At 46.5% G+C, this 18557-nt stretch overlaps 1 protein-coding gene across 1 annotated transcript in view; it reads left to right on the forward strand.

The window, feature by feature from the left end:
- KAL1 (Kallmann syndrome 1 sequence) overlaps positions 1-18557 on the forward strand; it is an 89515-nt gene that overhangs the window by 45569 nt on the left and 25389 nt on the right. The window contains exons 3-4 of the mRNA XM_006835702.1: positions 4419-4603; positions 8265-8394. Coding sequence (XP_006835765.1) covers positions 4419-4603; positions 8265-8394 — 315 coding nt within the window. The remainder of the gene's footprint in view (positions 1-4418; positions 4604-8264; positions 8395-18557) is intronic.

Genomic DNA, 18557 nt, shown 5'->3' on the forward strand with positions numbered 1-18557 from the left:
AAGATCTCCTTCCCAGCACAGTAAACCATGTGATTGTCAGATTCAAATGGCCAATACCAGTCCATGTCAGCTCACTAGTTTCAGGGATTTGGATATTTATGTGTTCCATTTCATTTTTGACAGCTGCCAATATTCCTAGATTCATACTGAGTATATTCCCTGTTCTGATTATTTGTGCAGGCTTGCAGCTGTTTCTCTTCATTTTGAGTTGCGCCCCATCAGCAAATGAAGGTTTGAAGAGCTCTATTCCTTCCGGGTCATTACGGTCAACTTTCCTTTGAGGAGGCAGCTCTTCCCTCGGTTGTATTTTGAGTGCCTTCCACCCTGAGGGGCTCCTCTTCTGACACTATGTCTGACAGTGTTCTGGTGTGATTGATAGTGTTCCCCTATTCAATATTTGGGTGTTGACAGTGTTCCACAGCTAGTCATAAGGTTTTCTGTAGCTAAACATTCAGAAGCAGTCTGCCTCTCATTTTTCATAGCCTGTCTTTGTCTGCCAAGCTGAAACCTGTCCACCGTGGGTGGGTGTACCCTGATGGTAATTAAAATATCGGTCGTATACCTTCCAACCTCACAGCAGCATGGAAGTAGGACAAACTGACAGATGAGTGATGGTCTTACTCATAGCGACCCTGTTTGGGGTTTCTGAGGAGTGAGTGGTCTTTGTTTCAAGCCTTTACCTGGTGAGCTAGCCATCCATTGCTTATGGTACCACTCCAAGACTCCCTAAGACCCCTGATGTCTCAGCAAAAATTGAGTTATAGTTTAGATATAAGTTTGAAGGAGAGGAATTGGAGATGGAACTGTGTGGAAACATTCAGCAGACAAGTGGACAGGGAAGGCCTTAGGCCAGATGGAAGTTAGGGATAAAATTCAAAAGGAGTTGCTTAGTCATGAAAGCAAATGCAGCCTCCTTCCTACAGACTGTGGGGTGTCCCAGGCAGGCATAGGTTATTGTTGTTGTTGTTATGTGCCATCCAGTCGGTTCCGACTCATAGCGACCCTGTACAGGGTTTCCGAGGCTGTAAATCTTTATGGGAGCAGAAAGTTTCATCTTTCTCCTGTGGAGCAGCTGGTAGTTTCAAACTGCTGACCTTGTGGTTCACAGCCCGATTCGTAACCACTACGCTACCAGAGCTCATTGGCAGGCACAGGTAGTAAGTAGTTAGTTACCAACTGTAAGACTGGAGGTTTTGAGGACACCCAGAGTGCGTCAGAATAAAGATTGGGCAATATGTGTCTGAAAGGTGACAGACAGCCTGGAATAGCCTCTACATCAGTTCTACTCTGCACACATGAGGTTGCCATGTGCCTCTTGGCAAATACTTGGTTCCTGTATGGACTGAGCAAAAGAAATTAAGCAGCAAGTTTAAGAAAACATTCATTTGGTGGCAGAACAGGAGTCAGCAAAAGACACTGTGTAGGGTCTCTGAGGAGTGGCTGGTGGGTTTGAACTGCCGACCTTGTGGTTAGCGGTCCAGTACGGTTAGCGGTCCAGGATAAAGACTTGGAGAAGGTGGATAGCCACAATGAAAGTTGAGGACAACGAAAGAGGGCTTCCAAGGGGCTTGCAGAATTACCCCGTGGCCTCTTTTCTCTCTGTTACTTTGGAGCTCTCCTAATTCTTCACATGGGAAGAGAAGAGAATTCGTAGAAAAACCTGAGGTCAGATCATAACCCCTGGCAGTTTCCTTCCTCTTCCTCAGACTCAATGACCTGTTTCAGAAGGTACATCATTGGCCCTTCAGCCTTCACAGCAAGTCACAGCAACGATCTAGTGAGACCAATTTGCAGTGACTTGGAAGGCAGCATGCAGATGTAACCCCTCACCAGTCAAAGGACAGAAAGAACCCAATAAGTAGGCAGGGCAGAAACATTCTCTACGAAATGCATCTTTAAAAAAAACAACACACAACAACCAAAAAACACTTTTTATTGTGAATTGAGTGAAGACAAGATCATCAGCTTGACATCCAATGAATCCCACAGTGTGGTTCATCTCAGTGATTCCAGTTCCTCCTGCAACCAGTCATGTGCTTCCCCATCCACACCTTATACTTCACAAATGAATAAAGCAAAAATATTTGATGCACACATGTTGTTGTTGTTGTTAAGTGCCATCGAGTCGGGTCCGACCCATAGCGACCCTGTACAGGGTTTCCGAGGGTGTCAAAAAAATATGTCTTTACAGAATGTGTCTTTGACATCGATGGCCTTTTCATGAGATATGAGTGTGGTTACATTTAAATGCTGTTGAGTCGTTTCCAACCCAAAGCAACTCTGCATAGGATTCCTGAGGCTTTTAAATTTTTGCAGGAGCAGAAAATGTCATCTTCCTCCCATGGAGCGGTTGGTGGGCTGAAACCGCTGACTTGGACTTTCTAGTCCATTGCTTATCCTACGGAAGGAAGCACCATGCTCCCTTAGAGATGAATAGATATGAATCGGCTATTTTAAAACAATCCCATTCATTTACCTAACTAAATGTTCAAAGACTTAGAATTTCCCCCCAAAATGACGTAACATGCATCAAACCTTACTTTCATGTTATGTTTTTTGTATATTTTCCAGTTTCCTGTCTGTTCAAACATAAGACATGGGAATAGAAATGGATCATTCTGAACTGATGTTTTCAGATTCATTTTCATGCTCAACACGAAGTCAAACTAATGGAGACTATGGTACTTGGTGTTCATGGCACTGGACCATGTGGTACCAGCCATTTTACCTAATTCCATGAGCTTTCTGCATCCTACTTGTTGTTGTTATGTGCCATCCAGTCGGTGCCAACTCATAGCAACCCTGTACGGGGTTTCCAAGGAGTGGCAGGTGGGTTTGAACCACCAGCCTTATGGTTAGCAGTCCAGTGCTTATCCTACAGCACTACACCAGGGCTTCTGCATCCTAGTGGCATGTTTAAAATTTATTTTAAAATTCCATTTCCAGAAATGCCTACTGTTTTGAACCATGGTTCAACCTGTGTGCATTGTAGGGGGAGAGGGAGAAAGAAGCCTGAATGAGTAACTACTCCAGCGAGTCCCCAGTGAGGGGCCATTGAAGCAATGTACGCATTAGTCATGCCCAAACCAGACAGAGTCTGTAGGGAACAGCCAAGCAATCTAGTGGGAAATCCAGCTTGGGGAATCCCTCTAGTAGGGTTTGACCCCATGAGGAGGTTAGGCCCTGCAACGTATTCCTTAAAAGGAGAGCTCCATGGCACAGAAAGGGGTATGAGCTGGGCAACCTTGTTAAAGTGACCTCGGAGTTTGTCAGCAGAGAGGGAGCGTGGTATATGGGGAAATGATGGCAAACTTTGGATGGGTCCCTTGTGTGAATTGAATGTGGAGTTCCAGAGAAAGAACTTAGTAACAGTCTTTGTTACTTGGTAACTAAGAAGTAACAAAGGATGTTACTTTGTGACTAAGAAGTAACAAAGTAACAAAGAATTTTTAGAACAATGCACCAAAAAATCAGGCCAGTCTCTTGAGACTGTTGTTGGATGCCTGGAGCCGGGTCCTACTCACAGACAGCCTCTGTGACAAAGTAGAACTGCGGCATCAGGCGACCTTGGCCAGGGTCTTCTCCGAAGTGGAACACCTGATCTGTCTTCTGAGGAGTTGCTGTGTGGGGTCTTCAGAATCAAGAATCACTGGAAACCCCTTGATGCTTAGTGGGGTACTTAGCTCCTGTTTAAGGTTGTTGTTGTGAAGTGCCATTGAGTCGGTTCCAACACATAGCGACCCTGCATAGGGTTTCCAAGGAGTGGCTGATGAGCTTGAAGCACCGAATTTGCAGTTCAAATGGCCTTGCAGTCTGGCGCATTAACCCACAGCGCCACATCAGGACTCCCCTGTTAAGGTAGATGGGAGCATTTGGGAACTGGTAATGGTGGTGATTAAGCAACCTGACAAACGTAATTAAGGTCCCTGACCTGAAAATGACCTGTCCTGTTTTGTTGGGTATGTGTCCTCAGGCTGTTACAACTCCTAGGGAGTTACAACCCTGCTAGACAGAGCAGTGCTGTGCCTGGAGCCTTCCTAGGCTGGGTGCTTAATGGCGCAAATCACCAGGTCTTTCTTCTGTGGGTCTGCTGAGTGGGGCGAAACTACCAACATTTTAGTTAGCAGCCAGGCACGGAACCATTGTGCCAGTGTGATTCCTTGTGTATATCACAGTTAAAAGCTGGGGGGTGGGAGGGTGAGGGGAGGGTGGTGGAAATACTCAAAGAGCTAAGGTTTCTGAAATGGGATGGGATAAACTGTGTCTGAGGACGTGTCCATTGTGAGGCCCTGGCTGAAGGACATAAGGGATCAGTTGTAAGCTGATGGGATCTGACTCTTGTGGGGATTTCTCTCCTCCACTTCCACCTCGGCCGGAGCCCCCAGCAGACTGTTTTAATTGACATGGACCCATTGCAGGTGTCCCCCTGAAGCCCAGGAAAGAGTTACGATTCACAGAGCTGCCTTCCGGAGAGCTGGAGATCAAGTGGTCTTCGAAATTCAATGTTTCCATTGAGCCTGTGATCTACGTGGTACAGAGACGGTGGAATTACGGTATCCATCCAAGTGAAGACGGTGCTACCCACTGGCTGACCGTGGCTCAGGTTAGTGCGTGACCTGCTTGTTTGTTGTTCCTGTTTGAGTAGCTGCAGAGTACGTGGAAATTACCCTGCTATGCCTGAATCAGAAGCCTTTAACGACCCGAAACCAAACCACCACGTGTGCTGTTGAGTTTACAGTGACTCACAGCGAGCCCGGGTGTGTCAGAATAGGATGGCACGCCATCCATCGTTTTCATACCTGTGGCCTTCCAAAAGCAGAACACCTGGGCTTTCTTCAGCCACTGGGTAGGTCTGAACCACTAACTTTCCTGGGTAGTACCCTAGCGCTCAGCCATTTACGCCACCAAGAAACTCCAGTTATCCCAGATGTAGCTAATGACATGTGGAAATAATACCGCACCGGAAGGATGGAATTAGTTACACAGGCAGATCCCAGTAGACCAAAAAACTTGGCAGTGGGTTTCCTTGCTGCAAATCCATGCGCAAAGGGAGATAACTTCTTAATCTGCCTGCTCATGTGTGTTTTCTCCAAGAACGACATTTCCTGCAGATAAACTCAAAACCGACAAGAGGAAGGGACATGGAAACTTTGGTAGGAATCATGTAACTTAATATTCGATCGTTTCAATGCTCTCTCTTTATTTCTTCTGGATTCAAGCCTTTAAGAAACATAAGGACCTAAGGGGCAGGGAGTAAGATTCATATCACAGAACTACTTAGGGGTAAGGAGCTGGCAGCTCATAAATCTTCATTTTCCTTGAACTTCATTCACCTCTAATGTACGACCTGCATGTTGGCACTGCCCGCTTCCCCTGAGTCCTACTTCCTCCTCTGCTGTCTCTTGTACAATAAAACCAAAATGTTTTCTTTCTTCCTAAGAGCTGTTAAATGGATTGCCAGGTACAAGAAAATACATAGCTGTAGAAAAGAAGGGAAAAAAAGAATTAATTCTGAATGCGGTCCACCTTATGTTTCTCAGTAACCAAAATGCCGCGCCGTAGTGAGGTAGGTAGGGAAACATGCTCACGGTACGGTGGTCTGTTTGTAAATGCAGACTGGATTTCTGTGCCCAAGTGGTTAGAAAAGGCATTTGGTTCTTTTCCCAATAAGGACATGCCAGAGGACATTAACACTAACAAATTTTAAAGATTCCCCCAAATGAATAAATGATACATTTGATATAAGAGAAATGTCTTTAATTAGAAAAATCATGGCACAATAAATGCACTGTCAAGAAAATGTCATCCCATTCTCTAGTTACTTTGTAACAAATCATCTTCTTGAATCCAACACTAAGCCGCCCAGATAATGGTGAAAACACACTGCCATTTGTTTGATAAGCTTTCTTCAATAGTGGCCATTTCATTTGTAAATTCTCAAAATTACTGAAAAGTTTGTGAAATTAACTGATAATAAGATCAGCTCATTTCCCTCTCTCCTCTCTGTGTTTTTGCGTTCGGTCATTATTTTTATTATTTTCTCCAATTAACACTTCAAGTAGAACTTCCTTTCTTTGTTAATCCCTTGGGTAGCATGCTGACTTTAGCCTTTAAAATTCACAGCTAAATCTCCAAACAAGGAAGCCAGTGTGGTTTTGTCTCCAATTCCTCCATCTCAGGCCAAAAACACCATTTAAATGCTCTGGTTCTTCCTGTGATCTCTGGACTGGGTACCTGCTTTTAGACACTGAAATAAATATGACACGGCTTAGCAAATCACTAGAAACTGAAGTTGGGGAGAGTTTGAACTTGATTCTATTCCAGCAGCTGCGTTCTCTTTAAGAGCCACTAGGCATAGCTGACACTCTGGACTGCTGGTATTTACTCCTTGAAATTCAAGGCAAAGATTTTGAGATCTAGCAATGAAAACAAAGCATAGAATATTCTTGAAAGTAAAGATAGTTCCCCTTAGGTTGTTGAAGAAGGGAACTATGAAGACTGTTAAAGTTATCTGGTAATTTGGGACTGTAAGAATGGAGACAGAAAAACCCAGTGCTGGTATGCCAATGTAGGATAAGCACTAGACTGTGAACCACAAGGTTGGTGGTTCAAATCCATCAGCTACTCCTTGGGAATCTTATACAGTGTCGCTACGAGTTGAAACCAAGTTGATGGCAATTAACAACAGCAACATCTTCAATGTGTAGCTTTTTGCTTTTGACAAGTCTTTCACCAAGAATAGATGAACAGATCTCCCCCGGAGGACCAGAACTGGGTCCACGTAGCTGTTATGTAACTTACTCAATGGGGCGGGGGGAGTGATTGAGTCTTAATTTACATGATCACTAGACAGACAGTGCTAGCTTGCCTTCAAGTATATGGATTTTCATATGTATTTTCATAATTTTATCTAATGCAAGTTCTAGACATATGCTCTTTCTTGTCTATGTTGTTGTTATGTGCCGTAGAGTCGGTTCCGACTCACAGCGACCCTGTATAGGGTTTCTGAGGAGCATCTGGTGAGCTTGAACTGCTGACCTTGCAGTTCAAATGGCTTTGCAGTCTGGCGCATTAACCCACAGCGCTACACCAGGACTATATATATGTGTGTGTGTGTTGTTGTTATGTGCCGTAGAGTTGGTTCCGACTCACAGCAACCCTTACAGGGTTTCTGAGGCTATACGGGAGCAGAAAGCCTCATCTTTCTCCCACGGAACAGCTGGTAGTTTCGAACTGCTGACTGTGAGATTAACAGCCCGATTCGTAACCACTATGCTACCAGAGCTCCTTTTTATCTCAAAGTCACTTTGAACTGCAAGGTCAGAGGTTCAAACTCACCAGCTGCTCTTCGGAAACCCTACACAAGGTTGCTGTGAGTCAGAACTGACTCTACGACACTTAACAACAACAACAATGTATTGATTAGATTTCTTGTTAGATCAGCTCACTTGTCCTGCTGTGACACAGTAGGATAAGCACTGGACTGCTAACCACAAGGGCTGTAGTTCAAAGCCACCAGCCACAATTCCAAAACCCTATTGCAGGGTTGCTGTGAGTCACATTTGACTCAAGGGCCTTTACAGGGCGACATATGTTACTGTTAAGTGCAATTGAGTCAATTTCGACTCAGAGACTCTGTACAGGGTTTCCAAGAAATGCCTGGTGAGTTTGAACTGCCGACCTTTTGGTTAGCAGTCCAGCATCACACAAGGACACACTAAAGAATATTTAGGTGAATAGATACAGATAGATCGATTCCCTCAGGAGCCCCTGGGACGATTAAACATTTAATACTCTTGGATACTAACTGCAACAATTGGAGGTTTGAGTTCAGCCAGAGATGCGGAAGAGAAGCCTGGTGATCTTCTGAGAAATCAACCATTGAAAATGCTGTGGATTGCAGGTCTGACACATGGGGCCACCGTTTGTAGGAACTGACAGTCTAGTAACTGGTTGGTTTGCTTCTGAATTCCTTATTACAAATCAAATTTCATGAATGCTGTATGTAATTACTAGGTATAAAAATTCACCCATGTGCTTCAGAGTTTGACTTCCAGGGGTATTTTCCTCTAGGATGAAAGTTGTTACTGCACGCCTTCTTTTCCAACAGCCACGTTGATTACTGACAACACTTTTCATTGCCGGCACGATTAGACACACTTTTCCAGAAGGGCAGACGGAGATCAATGCTGGGGTGGGTTGGCCATGAGTTAGCACATGCTTTGACACAGAATCAATATGCATATCTGTGCCATTTCTTGCAGACCACAGATGAGCGAGTTCAACTGGCCGACATCAGACCCAGCCGGTGGTACCAGTTCCGAGTGGCAGCTGTCAACGTGCATGGGACCCGAGGTTTCACCGCTCCCAGCAAGCACTTCCGTTCTTCCAAAGGTCAGAGTCCCTGCCTTCCGCTCCTGCAAATCTTTAGTCTCCTTCCCCCTGCCCAGGCAAGTACTTCCTCTTCCTTAAAAGTTCTTCTTCCTCCCCATCAGCAAGCACTTGCACTTCTCCTAAGGTTTCCTCTCCCTCCCCTGCTCAGGAAAGTGCTTCCAGTTTATCAAAGGTCACTCTTCCACCCCACCTGCAAGCCCTTCCACTCCTTCAAGTCAGAACCTTCCCTCCCTGCTGCTGCTGCAAGTACAACTGCCCCTCCAAAAGGTTACTGTCCTTCCCCAGCCCTTGGGAAGTACTTTCGCCCTCTAATTAATGGTCACTCCTCAGCCCTGCCTCTCCTTCTAAGTGTCACCATAGCTCCTCCAAAGGTTGAGTCTCCTTCCCCTGCCCAGGCAAGCAAACACTTCTGGTCCGCAGAAGGTCAGTCTTACTACGCACATGCAAGCACTTCTGGTCCACCCATGGCAGCCTCCCTCCTCATTTCCTGAACCCACATGGAATAATGCCTGTTCCTCCTCAGCAAATCCATGTTTATGGTTGACCAATATGTGGCTTTGCTGTTGTAGCCCACGGGGCCCACAGATGTGTAAAGTGACCGTGTGAATTGATGGTCACTGGTATCCGTACACCTTTTATCTTCCAGACAGCTCAGAAGAGAGCAAAGTGGAATTTCCCATTAACAAAGCTTGTTGAATCCTTTCTCGAGATAATTGTGCTTCAAAAGCCACTTGGTTTATTTTAGGGGAAAAGGGTTTCGTGTTAGGTACTTCAGACCGTGTGCCTCTAGTGGACACATGTGTTCAGTGTGTTGCCCATGAGGCAGCCGCACGGGTCGCTTTGTCCCACACGGGTCATCCTCACGATGCGCTACTGCATGCTCTGCTCTGCTAGTCCCAGACCCAGCTCACGCCACCCCGAAGTGGACGCTGGTCTCGGGAGGCAGATGCTAAGGACCTGTCAGAGCAGGACTGTATCCCGCTTCGTGGAGGGATGGAGCATGTGGCTTGCAGAGCTCCTCTCTTGCTCCATCATCTGCATTTGGGCACAGCTGCTTGGTGTGGGGCTCTGGGAGCTGTCTAGGTGGCATTGTGTCCAGGGCAGTTGTGAGGCCATACTGCCCCAGCCCGCCCATTTGCAGGTGAGCACCTTCAGGTCTAGAATTAGAGTCCCACTGCCCAGGTTTAGTTCACAAAGGCATTTGTTCCTTCATGTACTCAACAAATAACTTGGTGAGCACATGCTATGTAGTGGGCAAGTGAAGAAAAGGCCGACAATATCTGCTCTGTGGAATCCACAAATAGATACACACACATACGTGGAAAAACAGAACGAAAGATCATGCAATGTTTGCACAAACGTTTTGAACAGTCCTAGGGTGGTGCCTGAAGAGAAACACTTTACCTCAAGATTGATTTGAACCCCAAGGCCAGTGGTTCAAGCTCACCAGCTGCTCCTCGGAAACTTTATACAGGGTTGCTGTAAGTCAAAACAGACTTGAGAGCACTTAACGACAACATGCACATGCTTAGACACAGAAAAGACTCGACACGGTACTTAACAACGTTAACAACAATAAGGGAAAATAGAAAACTGGTAGACAGGCAGTGGTAGGAGAAGGATACATGGGAAGGGAGGCGGGCACTAAAGGTGTGCTGAGAAAGAGATATCTGTGTGACAGGCTGAAGGCACCCACCTGCTGCCATCGCAGGGAAGAGCATTCCAGGCTCAGAAAATGGCAGCTCCTGAGGGCCATTGGCAAAAGCAAGCAGTCGTATTTGTACAACAGCAGAGAGTGTGTGCTTCAAAAGTCCTTAGCTGGTGCAAATAGGTAAGGGGCTCAGATGCCAATGGAGAAGTTGGTGGTGGTTGTCCACCCAGAGGTGCTTTGGAAGAAAGGCCTGGTGGTCGACTTCTGAAAAGTCAGAAAACCTGGTGGCCACAGTTCTAGTCTGACACACACACGGGGCACCATGAGTGGAATCTACTTACAAAAAATCATCCACTGAGAACCCTGTGGGCACAGTTCTACTTTGACACACACGGGCTACCATAAGTGGGATCTACATATGAAAAATCATCCATTGAGAACCCTGTGGGGCACAGTTCTACTCTGATACACATGGGGCACCATGAGTGGGATCTACTTATGAAAAATGATCCACTGAGAACCCTGTGGGCACAGTTCTACTCTGACACACACGGGGGCATCATGAGTGGAATCTACTTATGAAAAATCATCCATTGAGAACCCTGTGGGGCACAGTTCTACTCTGATACACACGGGGCACCATGAGTGGAATCTACTTAAGAAAAATCATCCACTGAGAACCCTGTGGGCACAGTTCTACTCTGACACACATGGGCCACCATAAGTGGGATCTACATATGAAGAATCATCTATTGAGAACCCTGTGGGGCACAGTTCTACTCTGATACACATGGGGCACCATGTGTGGGATCTACTTATGAAAAATAATCCACTGAGAACCCTGTGGAGTTCTACACCATGAGTTGGAACCACTCAAGGACAACTGTTTCAATGATTTGGGTTGAGTGGGGAAGGGGGAGGAATAGATGAGGCATGGAAGTCCAAGAGAAAGGAGTCTGGGGGCTTCCACAGCTGTTGTGAAAAGTGGGCTTTTACTCTGAGTTAGAGGGAGGAGCCACTTCGATATGTTGACAAAGAACGGGCCTGAAGTTTTTAGACTGGGATTCTGAATGCCAGGTAGGGGTGAATACAGGATTCCAGGTGGAAGATTCTGGCAAGCTGGAGAAAGACAGAAAGTCTTCTGAAGAAATTGCTGGTGGTTTGCAGAAATGGTAGGTGTCAGTCCTGGCATGGCACATGGGTTAATGCGCTGGACTGCTGAGTCGGTTTGACTCGACAGTTCAAGCTCACCAGCTGCTTCTTGAAAACCCTGTGCATGGTTGATATGGGCTGGAACCAACTCAATGGCGCTTAACAACAGTAATAACTGAGCTGTTGAAAGAATGGCATCATTGTCAGCAAGGATCCTGAAGAACATACTGGGGAATACCTACTGTGTTTGTTGGTTTTCTTCACATTACAGACATTTCAGAAAGCGTGTGACCCTTTACATTCCAAAGAGGCTGATAAGGAGTTGGGCTCTGTTTTGGAGTCCTGGTGTGTGTGGCCTGGTGGGTTAATGCGCTGGACTGCAGAGTCACTTTGAACCGCAAGGCCAGTGGCTCAAGCTCACCAGCTGCTCCTCAGAATCCCTATACAGGGTTGTTGTGGGTCGGAATCAACTTGACGGCACTTAACAACGACAGCATGGAGTTAAATGGAGCCCCCACCAAACACAGGCTATAAATCCTAAGCCTCTGTATCTGTGCATGAGTTCTGCAGTGTGACACTGTAGGATAAGCACTGAACTGCTAACTACAAGGTTCAAACCCACCAGCTACTCCCTGGAAACCCTATGCAGGCTCACTGTGACTCAGAACCGACTCGATGGCACTTCACCATCAGGAACACAGAGACCAGCAAAAAGGGAAGATTGCATCTCAGTAAGACTGCTAAGGGAGCCCAGACCACAAGCTGGAAAGGGACTAGGGTCTTCCCTGAGAGCTCACAGAACGAGAACATCTTCCCCGAAGAACCAGCGTGCTGCATCCGGACTTGTAGCCTCCAGAACGGAGACCGAAGATGTGTCTGTTGAGGGTCCCGTCTGTGACATTCTGTGACAACATCTGGATAGAACTGGCTGTTCTAAAGAGGAGACATCCTAGCCTTAAGGACACTGGTCATGTGGATACAAGTGAAATGGAGAAAAGTAGATAGTAAAAGGAGACATGAAAGACACCCAGCAAAGCTTTATTTCTAAGTTTTCAATCTGAGGCAGGAGGACGTGACTGGGGTGCTGGAATCATTGTTCAACTGTACAGTAGTGATGGCTATGCAACTTCAGAAACACCCAAGATCAGAGAGGTCTCTTAGTGGCATGTGAGTTCTAGTTCAATAACCCGCCGCCATTGAGTTGTTCCAGCCGACTCTTAGTCCACAATGAAGTGTTCTGGAATACTCCTACTTCGCAATGTTGTCCATAGCTTGTCATGAGCCACACAATCGAAAGCTTTTGCATAGTCAATAAAGCACAGGTAAACATCCTTCTGATATCCGCTGCTTTCAGCCAAGATCCATTGGACATCAAACTATTAAGAATGCCAATGGTAAAATGAGAAGAATGCTTTGTGGATTCCATGATGCACTGACTTCCTGTTTTCAGCTGATTGATGATAATTATCCATGATAATGTTGCTGTTTAGTGATACAGAAAAATTTGCATAAGCTTCATGCTTGTTGTTGTTGTTGTTGTTAAGTGCCATTGAGTTGGTTCCGACCCACAGCGACCCTATATAGGGTTTCCAAGGAGCAACCGGTGAGCTTGAACCACCGACCTTGTGGTGCAAACTGACTTTGCAGTCTTGTGTATCAACTCACAGCCACATACCAGGACTCCAAGGTTCATATTTAGTGCTCGAAGAGGATCCCTAGTGACATAGTGGGTTAAGCATTGGGCCACTAACCTCAAGGTCAGTAGTTGGAGTCCACCAGCCAATCAGCAGGAGAAAGAAGAGGCCCTCCCCTACCGTAAAGAGTTACAGCCTCGGAAACCCTACCTAGGGTCGTTGTGAGTTGGAATTGGGTCGGTGGCAGTGGGTTTTGTTTGTTTTTTCAAATGGCTCATGGGTAGAATTCTTGACTTCCCTTCAGGACACGTGGGTCCGACTCCCAGACTAGGCATTCCTTGTGCAGCTCCGTGCATCTGTGAGTGGAGGCTGCCATGCTGCTGGGGTGCTCGGTGCTACACAAGTTTCACTGGAACTTCCAGATGAAGACGGACTAAGAAAGGCTTGGCTATCAACTTCCCAAAGTAACCTGAGCAGCGGGACCCTGAGTCTTTTGTACCCAGTGCCTCTGGGTGGGTTTGAACAGCCAGACTTTGGGTTAGTAGTCCAGTGCTTAACTGTGAGGGCCACCCAAGGCCTCCTCTGTGTCTGACTATGGAGAGTACAAAGGGGAAGAATTTCAGGTTTGTGGAGCATAGTAAGCCAGTCAGAACCCCTTTCTTTTTCACAGGCAGACATTTGTTGAGATGGTCTAGACTGGTCAGTATCAACTGGCCTTTATGAAATGACATACTTTTACGGGATCGTGTAAAGAATGAAATTTAAACCCAACCTAAATGATCATCAACTATATCGTTAGGAGTCCTGGTGGCACCAAGCGCAAGGTCGAGTGTTCAAACCCACCAGTTACTCCTCAGGAGACAGGTATGACCACTACCTCTGTGAGGATGCCAGCCGGGAAGCCCTCAGGGTCAGCTCTCCATCCTGAAGGGCCACTAAGAGTCAGGATTGACCCCACAGCAATGGGCCTGTCATCTTTGACCTATTCCAGTCACTTCTCCCCAAATTCAGAGCTTTTGCATCCGTCTTTCTCCCATTTCCCGGTGTGGTGCTCAGGGTCCATGAAAGAGGACGTGGAGCCAGGCAGTGATGTTTTCAGAGTGTACAGTTTACCCAGGGATGTTGTTCCGTGAGCCCGTTACCAAGTGGTGGTGAAGCCGGAATCCTACGCTTCCTTTTTGCTCTGTGAGGACCCATGACTCGCTCGGCAGCCCCACAGTTGTTCCATCTATGCCGTTCATTGCCGATGGGCTAGGCGGAGCCGTGCATGTATCCTGAAGCTAGTCAGTCATTGGATGTTTGTCAGATACTGCAGTTTCTGTTGTTGTTGTTAAGTGCCGTTGAGTCGGTTCCAATCCATAACAACCTTGTAGAGGGTTTCCAAGGAGCGACTGGTGAGCTTGAACCACCAAACTTGAAATTCAAAGCAAGTTTGCAGTCCAGTGCATTAACCCACAGTGCCACACCAGGACACAGGCGGAGTGATGGAGACACAAAAAAGACTTCACTATTACAGCTCATCTAGTGTTTAATTCAAGAATGTTTCATTCAGCTACATCGTTGCTTTAAAAGGTATCATTTCTCATGATCCCAAATGCTTTGAGAGTTGCCCCATGGATCATTTCAGTGGGAAGTTTGATCTATAGATTTGATTTGTGATAATCAGTAAAACTGATAATCATTTCCTGGAAGTATTTGCTGTACTACCAGAGTGGCACTGTACAATACTCACTGGACTGCTAACTGCAAGGTCGGGGGTTCAAACCCACCAGCTGCTCTCAGAAATCCTATGCAGGGTTGCTATAAGTCAGAGCCAGCTGGACGGCACTTAACAACAACACGTATTTGTGTGGGGGCTTCAGAAAGTTCATAGGAAAAACTCCTCCATCTTGTCATTCGTTTTCCATGAACTTTCTGAAGCCCCTCGTGTACAACAAGTTGCTTATGCCAGTGGTGGTTGACACCAACGCCTGGGGAACACCCCCCACCACGTGGCAGAAGTTGACTCTGACGCATGGTGACCCCCGTTGGAAGGGGGAAACGTCCTGGACGCTCTTTGCACAGGTGCTGGTGATGTGGAACCCGGGGTCCCAGGGATGGTAAGCACCGTTTCTCAGGGGGTACCCTCATCCTTGTTTTCTCTCTCCTGTACCAGACACGGGGTCCTTTTCTAGGGCGGGGAGGCAGGGCCTCGTCCTGGCTTCTGCGGAACATTCTGGCCGTCTGTGGTTTCTGGACGATGTCTACTTTCATGTGGTCATTCCATTGGCAAGGGGCCGGTTTCTGTCTATAACAGACGAGCCCCCCCTCGCACGCCCTGAGGCACCCACCTCACCTTAAGTGCTGGCCTTTCTTCTGGAACAGGTGAGGGGTCTTTTCCGAGGACGTGTCCCATCAGAGCAACAGTACACCTGATTTGCTTGGTGGTGATCAGGGTGTATTTTTCACTGTGACCACCAGTGGCTCAAAGACATTCCATTGTGCCAAACCTTTCTCACTTGGTGGAGGCATGGATCATAAAAAGCTAAGTGGTGAAACCTTAAATTCATCTTTCATAATGCCAGATGTTCTGTCTTAGTCCACAGAAAGCATCCATAGGATGGTTAATCAAAGGGACTCTTTTTCACCAAGACTGAAGTTGAACAAACCAGATAAATGGTCAGTGTGTTTTGCATTAGAACTCAGACTGAGCCTATACACTGAGGGGTGACACAGCCCACCTGTTTGAGTGGCCTTTGAGCGTCCACTTGCTTGCTGCGGTGTGTGTGTGTGTGTGTGTGTGTGTGTGTGTGTGTGTGTGTGTGAGTGAAGCCAGCAATACCAGAGAGGACTGAACCGAAAGGGAAGTGACTGGGACAAGCCATGCTTGGCTTGTGGACCCAGAGAGGAGCTGGGAGGGTCCAGCTCTTGCAAGCCAGTAAACCTGGTAGGATGCTGATCCCTTTATCCTATTTTTCCTCCAACTAAATTAAACTGTCAGCGTCATCTGTAAAATGGGAATGGTAACACCAGGATTTAATCAGCAACACAACAGCCATGTGTTTGTAAAACAAACAGGAAACTCGTTGTCCATGCAAGCTTCACACAGCTCAGAGAGTCAGAATTCTTGAAGTGCCCTAGACCAGGGGTTGCTCTTGCCCAAGGGCCGCATCTGTCCCACTGCCTCTTTTGTCTGCAAAGCCGGACATTTTGGCTCTCACTACACCGCAGCAGAGAATGTTTATCAACGGTGGTCACTTTCCTCTTAAAGGGTCTTTAAGCCTGTCCTTCCCGTGGGGACCTTGGTTCATCATCCCAGTCAGGAGCCTATGGGGAGCATGCAGTATGTGTAGATATGTTCTCTTGGTGCCTCAATAGCTTCTTTTTCCCTCATCTCTCGTCTGTGACTTTGTTCCTGTGACAAATTACCCAAGAAGCTTGGAGCAAGGCGCTTTACTTCCCTAACCTGAATCATAACGTTACTATTAGCAACATCAACAGATGATATCAGTCACGTGTAGAATCCCTAAGGGCTTTACCATAAAATGGAATTGTTTCGTATGTGTGTTTGTTTTTTTTAACTTTGACTGTGAATTGACTGAAGGCTTACAGAGCAGACCATCAGTTTTACTTTGAATAAATCATACACTTTGTTTAATTTCAATGCTTGCAGTTCCTCCATGGAGCAACAGTTATCCCACTGCTTTCCTGGGGCTCCTACTTCCATTCCATTCACCTTCCCATCCCTTCTCAACTGTATCCTTAGGTAAAGGTTGTCCTTTTGATCTTGAATGATTGGTCATTTCATGATAAGCATACCTTGTTTTCAATAACCGCATATGCAGGCAACAGTTGGACAGTGAATAAGGAAGACCGTAGAAGAATTGATGCTTTTGAGTTATTTGGAGGAGAATACTGAAAGTGCCATGGGCTGCCAAAAGAACAAAGAGATCTGTATTGGAAGAAGTACAGCCAGAGTGCTCCTTGGAGGCCAGGATGGCCAAACTTCATCTCTCATACTTGGGACATATTGTCAGGAGGGACCAGTCCCTGGAGAAGGATACTGTGTTTGGTAGGGTGAAGGGTCAGAGAAAAAGAGGAAGACCCCCAGTGAGATGGATGGGCACAGTGGCAGCATCAATGGGCTCAAGCGTGGCAACAGTTGGGAGGTTGGCCCAGGATCGGGCAATGTTTTGTTCTATTGTGCATAGGGTTGCTGTGAGTCGGTGCCAACTCTCCACCCTCCATATACCTATCTACTTCTTGTTGTTGGTAAGTGCTGTCGAGTCGATTCCGACCCATAGCGACCCTTTATAAGGTTTCCAAGGAGCAACTGGTAAGTTTGAACCCCCAACCTTGCAGTTCAAAAGGGTGTGCAGTCTGCTGCATTAGTCCACAGAGCCACACTAGGCCTATCTCCTGTTGTTGTTGTTGTTATGTGCCGTGGAGTCGGTTCCGACTCATAGTGACCCTGCACAGGGTTTCTGAGGCTATAAATCTTTACAGGAGCAGAAAGCCTAATCTTTCTCCTGCGGAACAGCTGGTAGTTTTGAACTGCTGACCTTGTGGTTCACAGCCCGATTCGTAACCACTACGCTACCAGAGCTCCTTTCTCCTACTTGACTGAAAATTGGGCCATGAGGTTATGTTCCATTCCAGACCTGAAGAGTGGTTGAGGGCCGTCTCTTTCTGACCAGTAAGCCCGATGTTTGTTTTTTGTTTTTTTTAATTTTGAGTCTTCTTTCGCATTTTCTTCCATTCTAAACAGAATCTTCCAATGTGATCTCTCTAACAGCAGTGGATAGTGGTAGTCACGCCCCATCTAGTTCTTCAGGTCTGAGTCGTGGAGACTGATGTTCACCCGTTCCACTGGTCCATTGGACTAAGTGATTCCAGACGTCTTCACGTCTCATCCCTCTTCTTCCGCACATGGAGAGACCAATAGCTGCCCCTTAGATGGTTGCTCATGAGCTTTTAAGATCCCAGTCACTTGTATGTGTCTATTTGTGTTGTTGTTTTGTGCCCTTGAACATCTGAGGAGCAGATGGTGAGTTTGAACTGCCAACCTTATGGTTAGCAATCCAGTGCTTATCCTACAGCACCACATCAGGACTTTGTATATATATGTGTGTGTGTGTGTGTGTTTATATATGTATGCATATGTACACACACGCATAGAGAAAGTGTGCAAGCACACTAGTGACCAGTGGTGAAAGCACTTGGCTACTAACTGAAAGGTCAGCAGTTCAAGCCCAGCAGTTGCTCTGTGGGACAGAGATGAGGTAGTGTGCTTCCGGAAAGGTCGTAGCCTGAGCCCCTATCACTATATGTTGTCCTGTCGGTTTGCCAAGAGTCAGAATTAACTCGACATTGTACGTGAGTCTGTGAGACTCAGACTCAATGAGACTGCCATATTTTCCCTTTTTCCAAGTTTTTCCACCTTCGACAGGACAGGGTTTTCGCACTTTTCTATGGCTCATTTTACTAGAAATACTTGTAATCTTAACAACTGTCTCACAGGGTTTCTAGAGTGGACTAGAACTGTCTTCACAGAGTTTCTAGATGGACTAGAACTGCCTCACAGGGTTTCTACATGGACTAGAACGGTCTCACAGGGTTTCTACATGGACTAGATCCATCTCACAGGGTTTCTAGATGGACTAGAACTGCCTCACAGGGTTTCTACATGGACTAGAACTGTCTCATAGGGTTTCTAGATGAACCAGAACTGCCTCACGGGTTCTAGA

Source organism: Chrysochloris asiatica, unplaced genomic scaffold (genome assembly GCF_000296735.1).
Source record: "Chrysochloris asiatica unplaced genomic scaffold, ChrAsi1.0 scaffold00018, whole genome shotgun sequence".
NCBI classification, from domain to species: Eukaryota; Metazoa; Chordata; class Mammalia; order Afrosoricida; family Chrysochloridae; genus Chrysochloris; species Chrysochloris asiatica.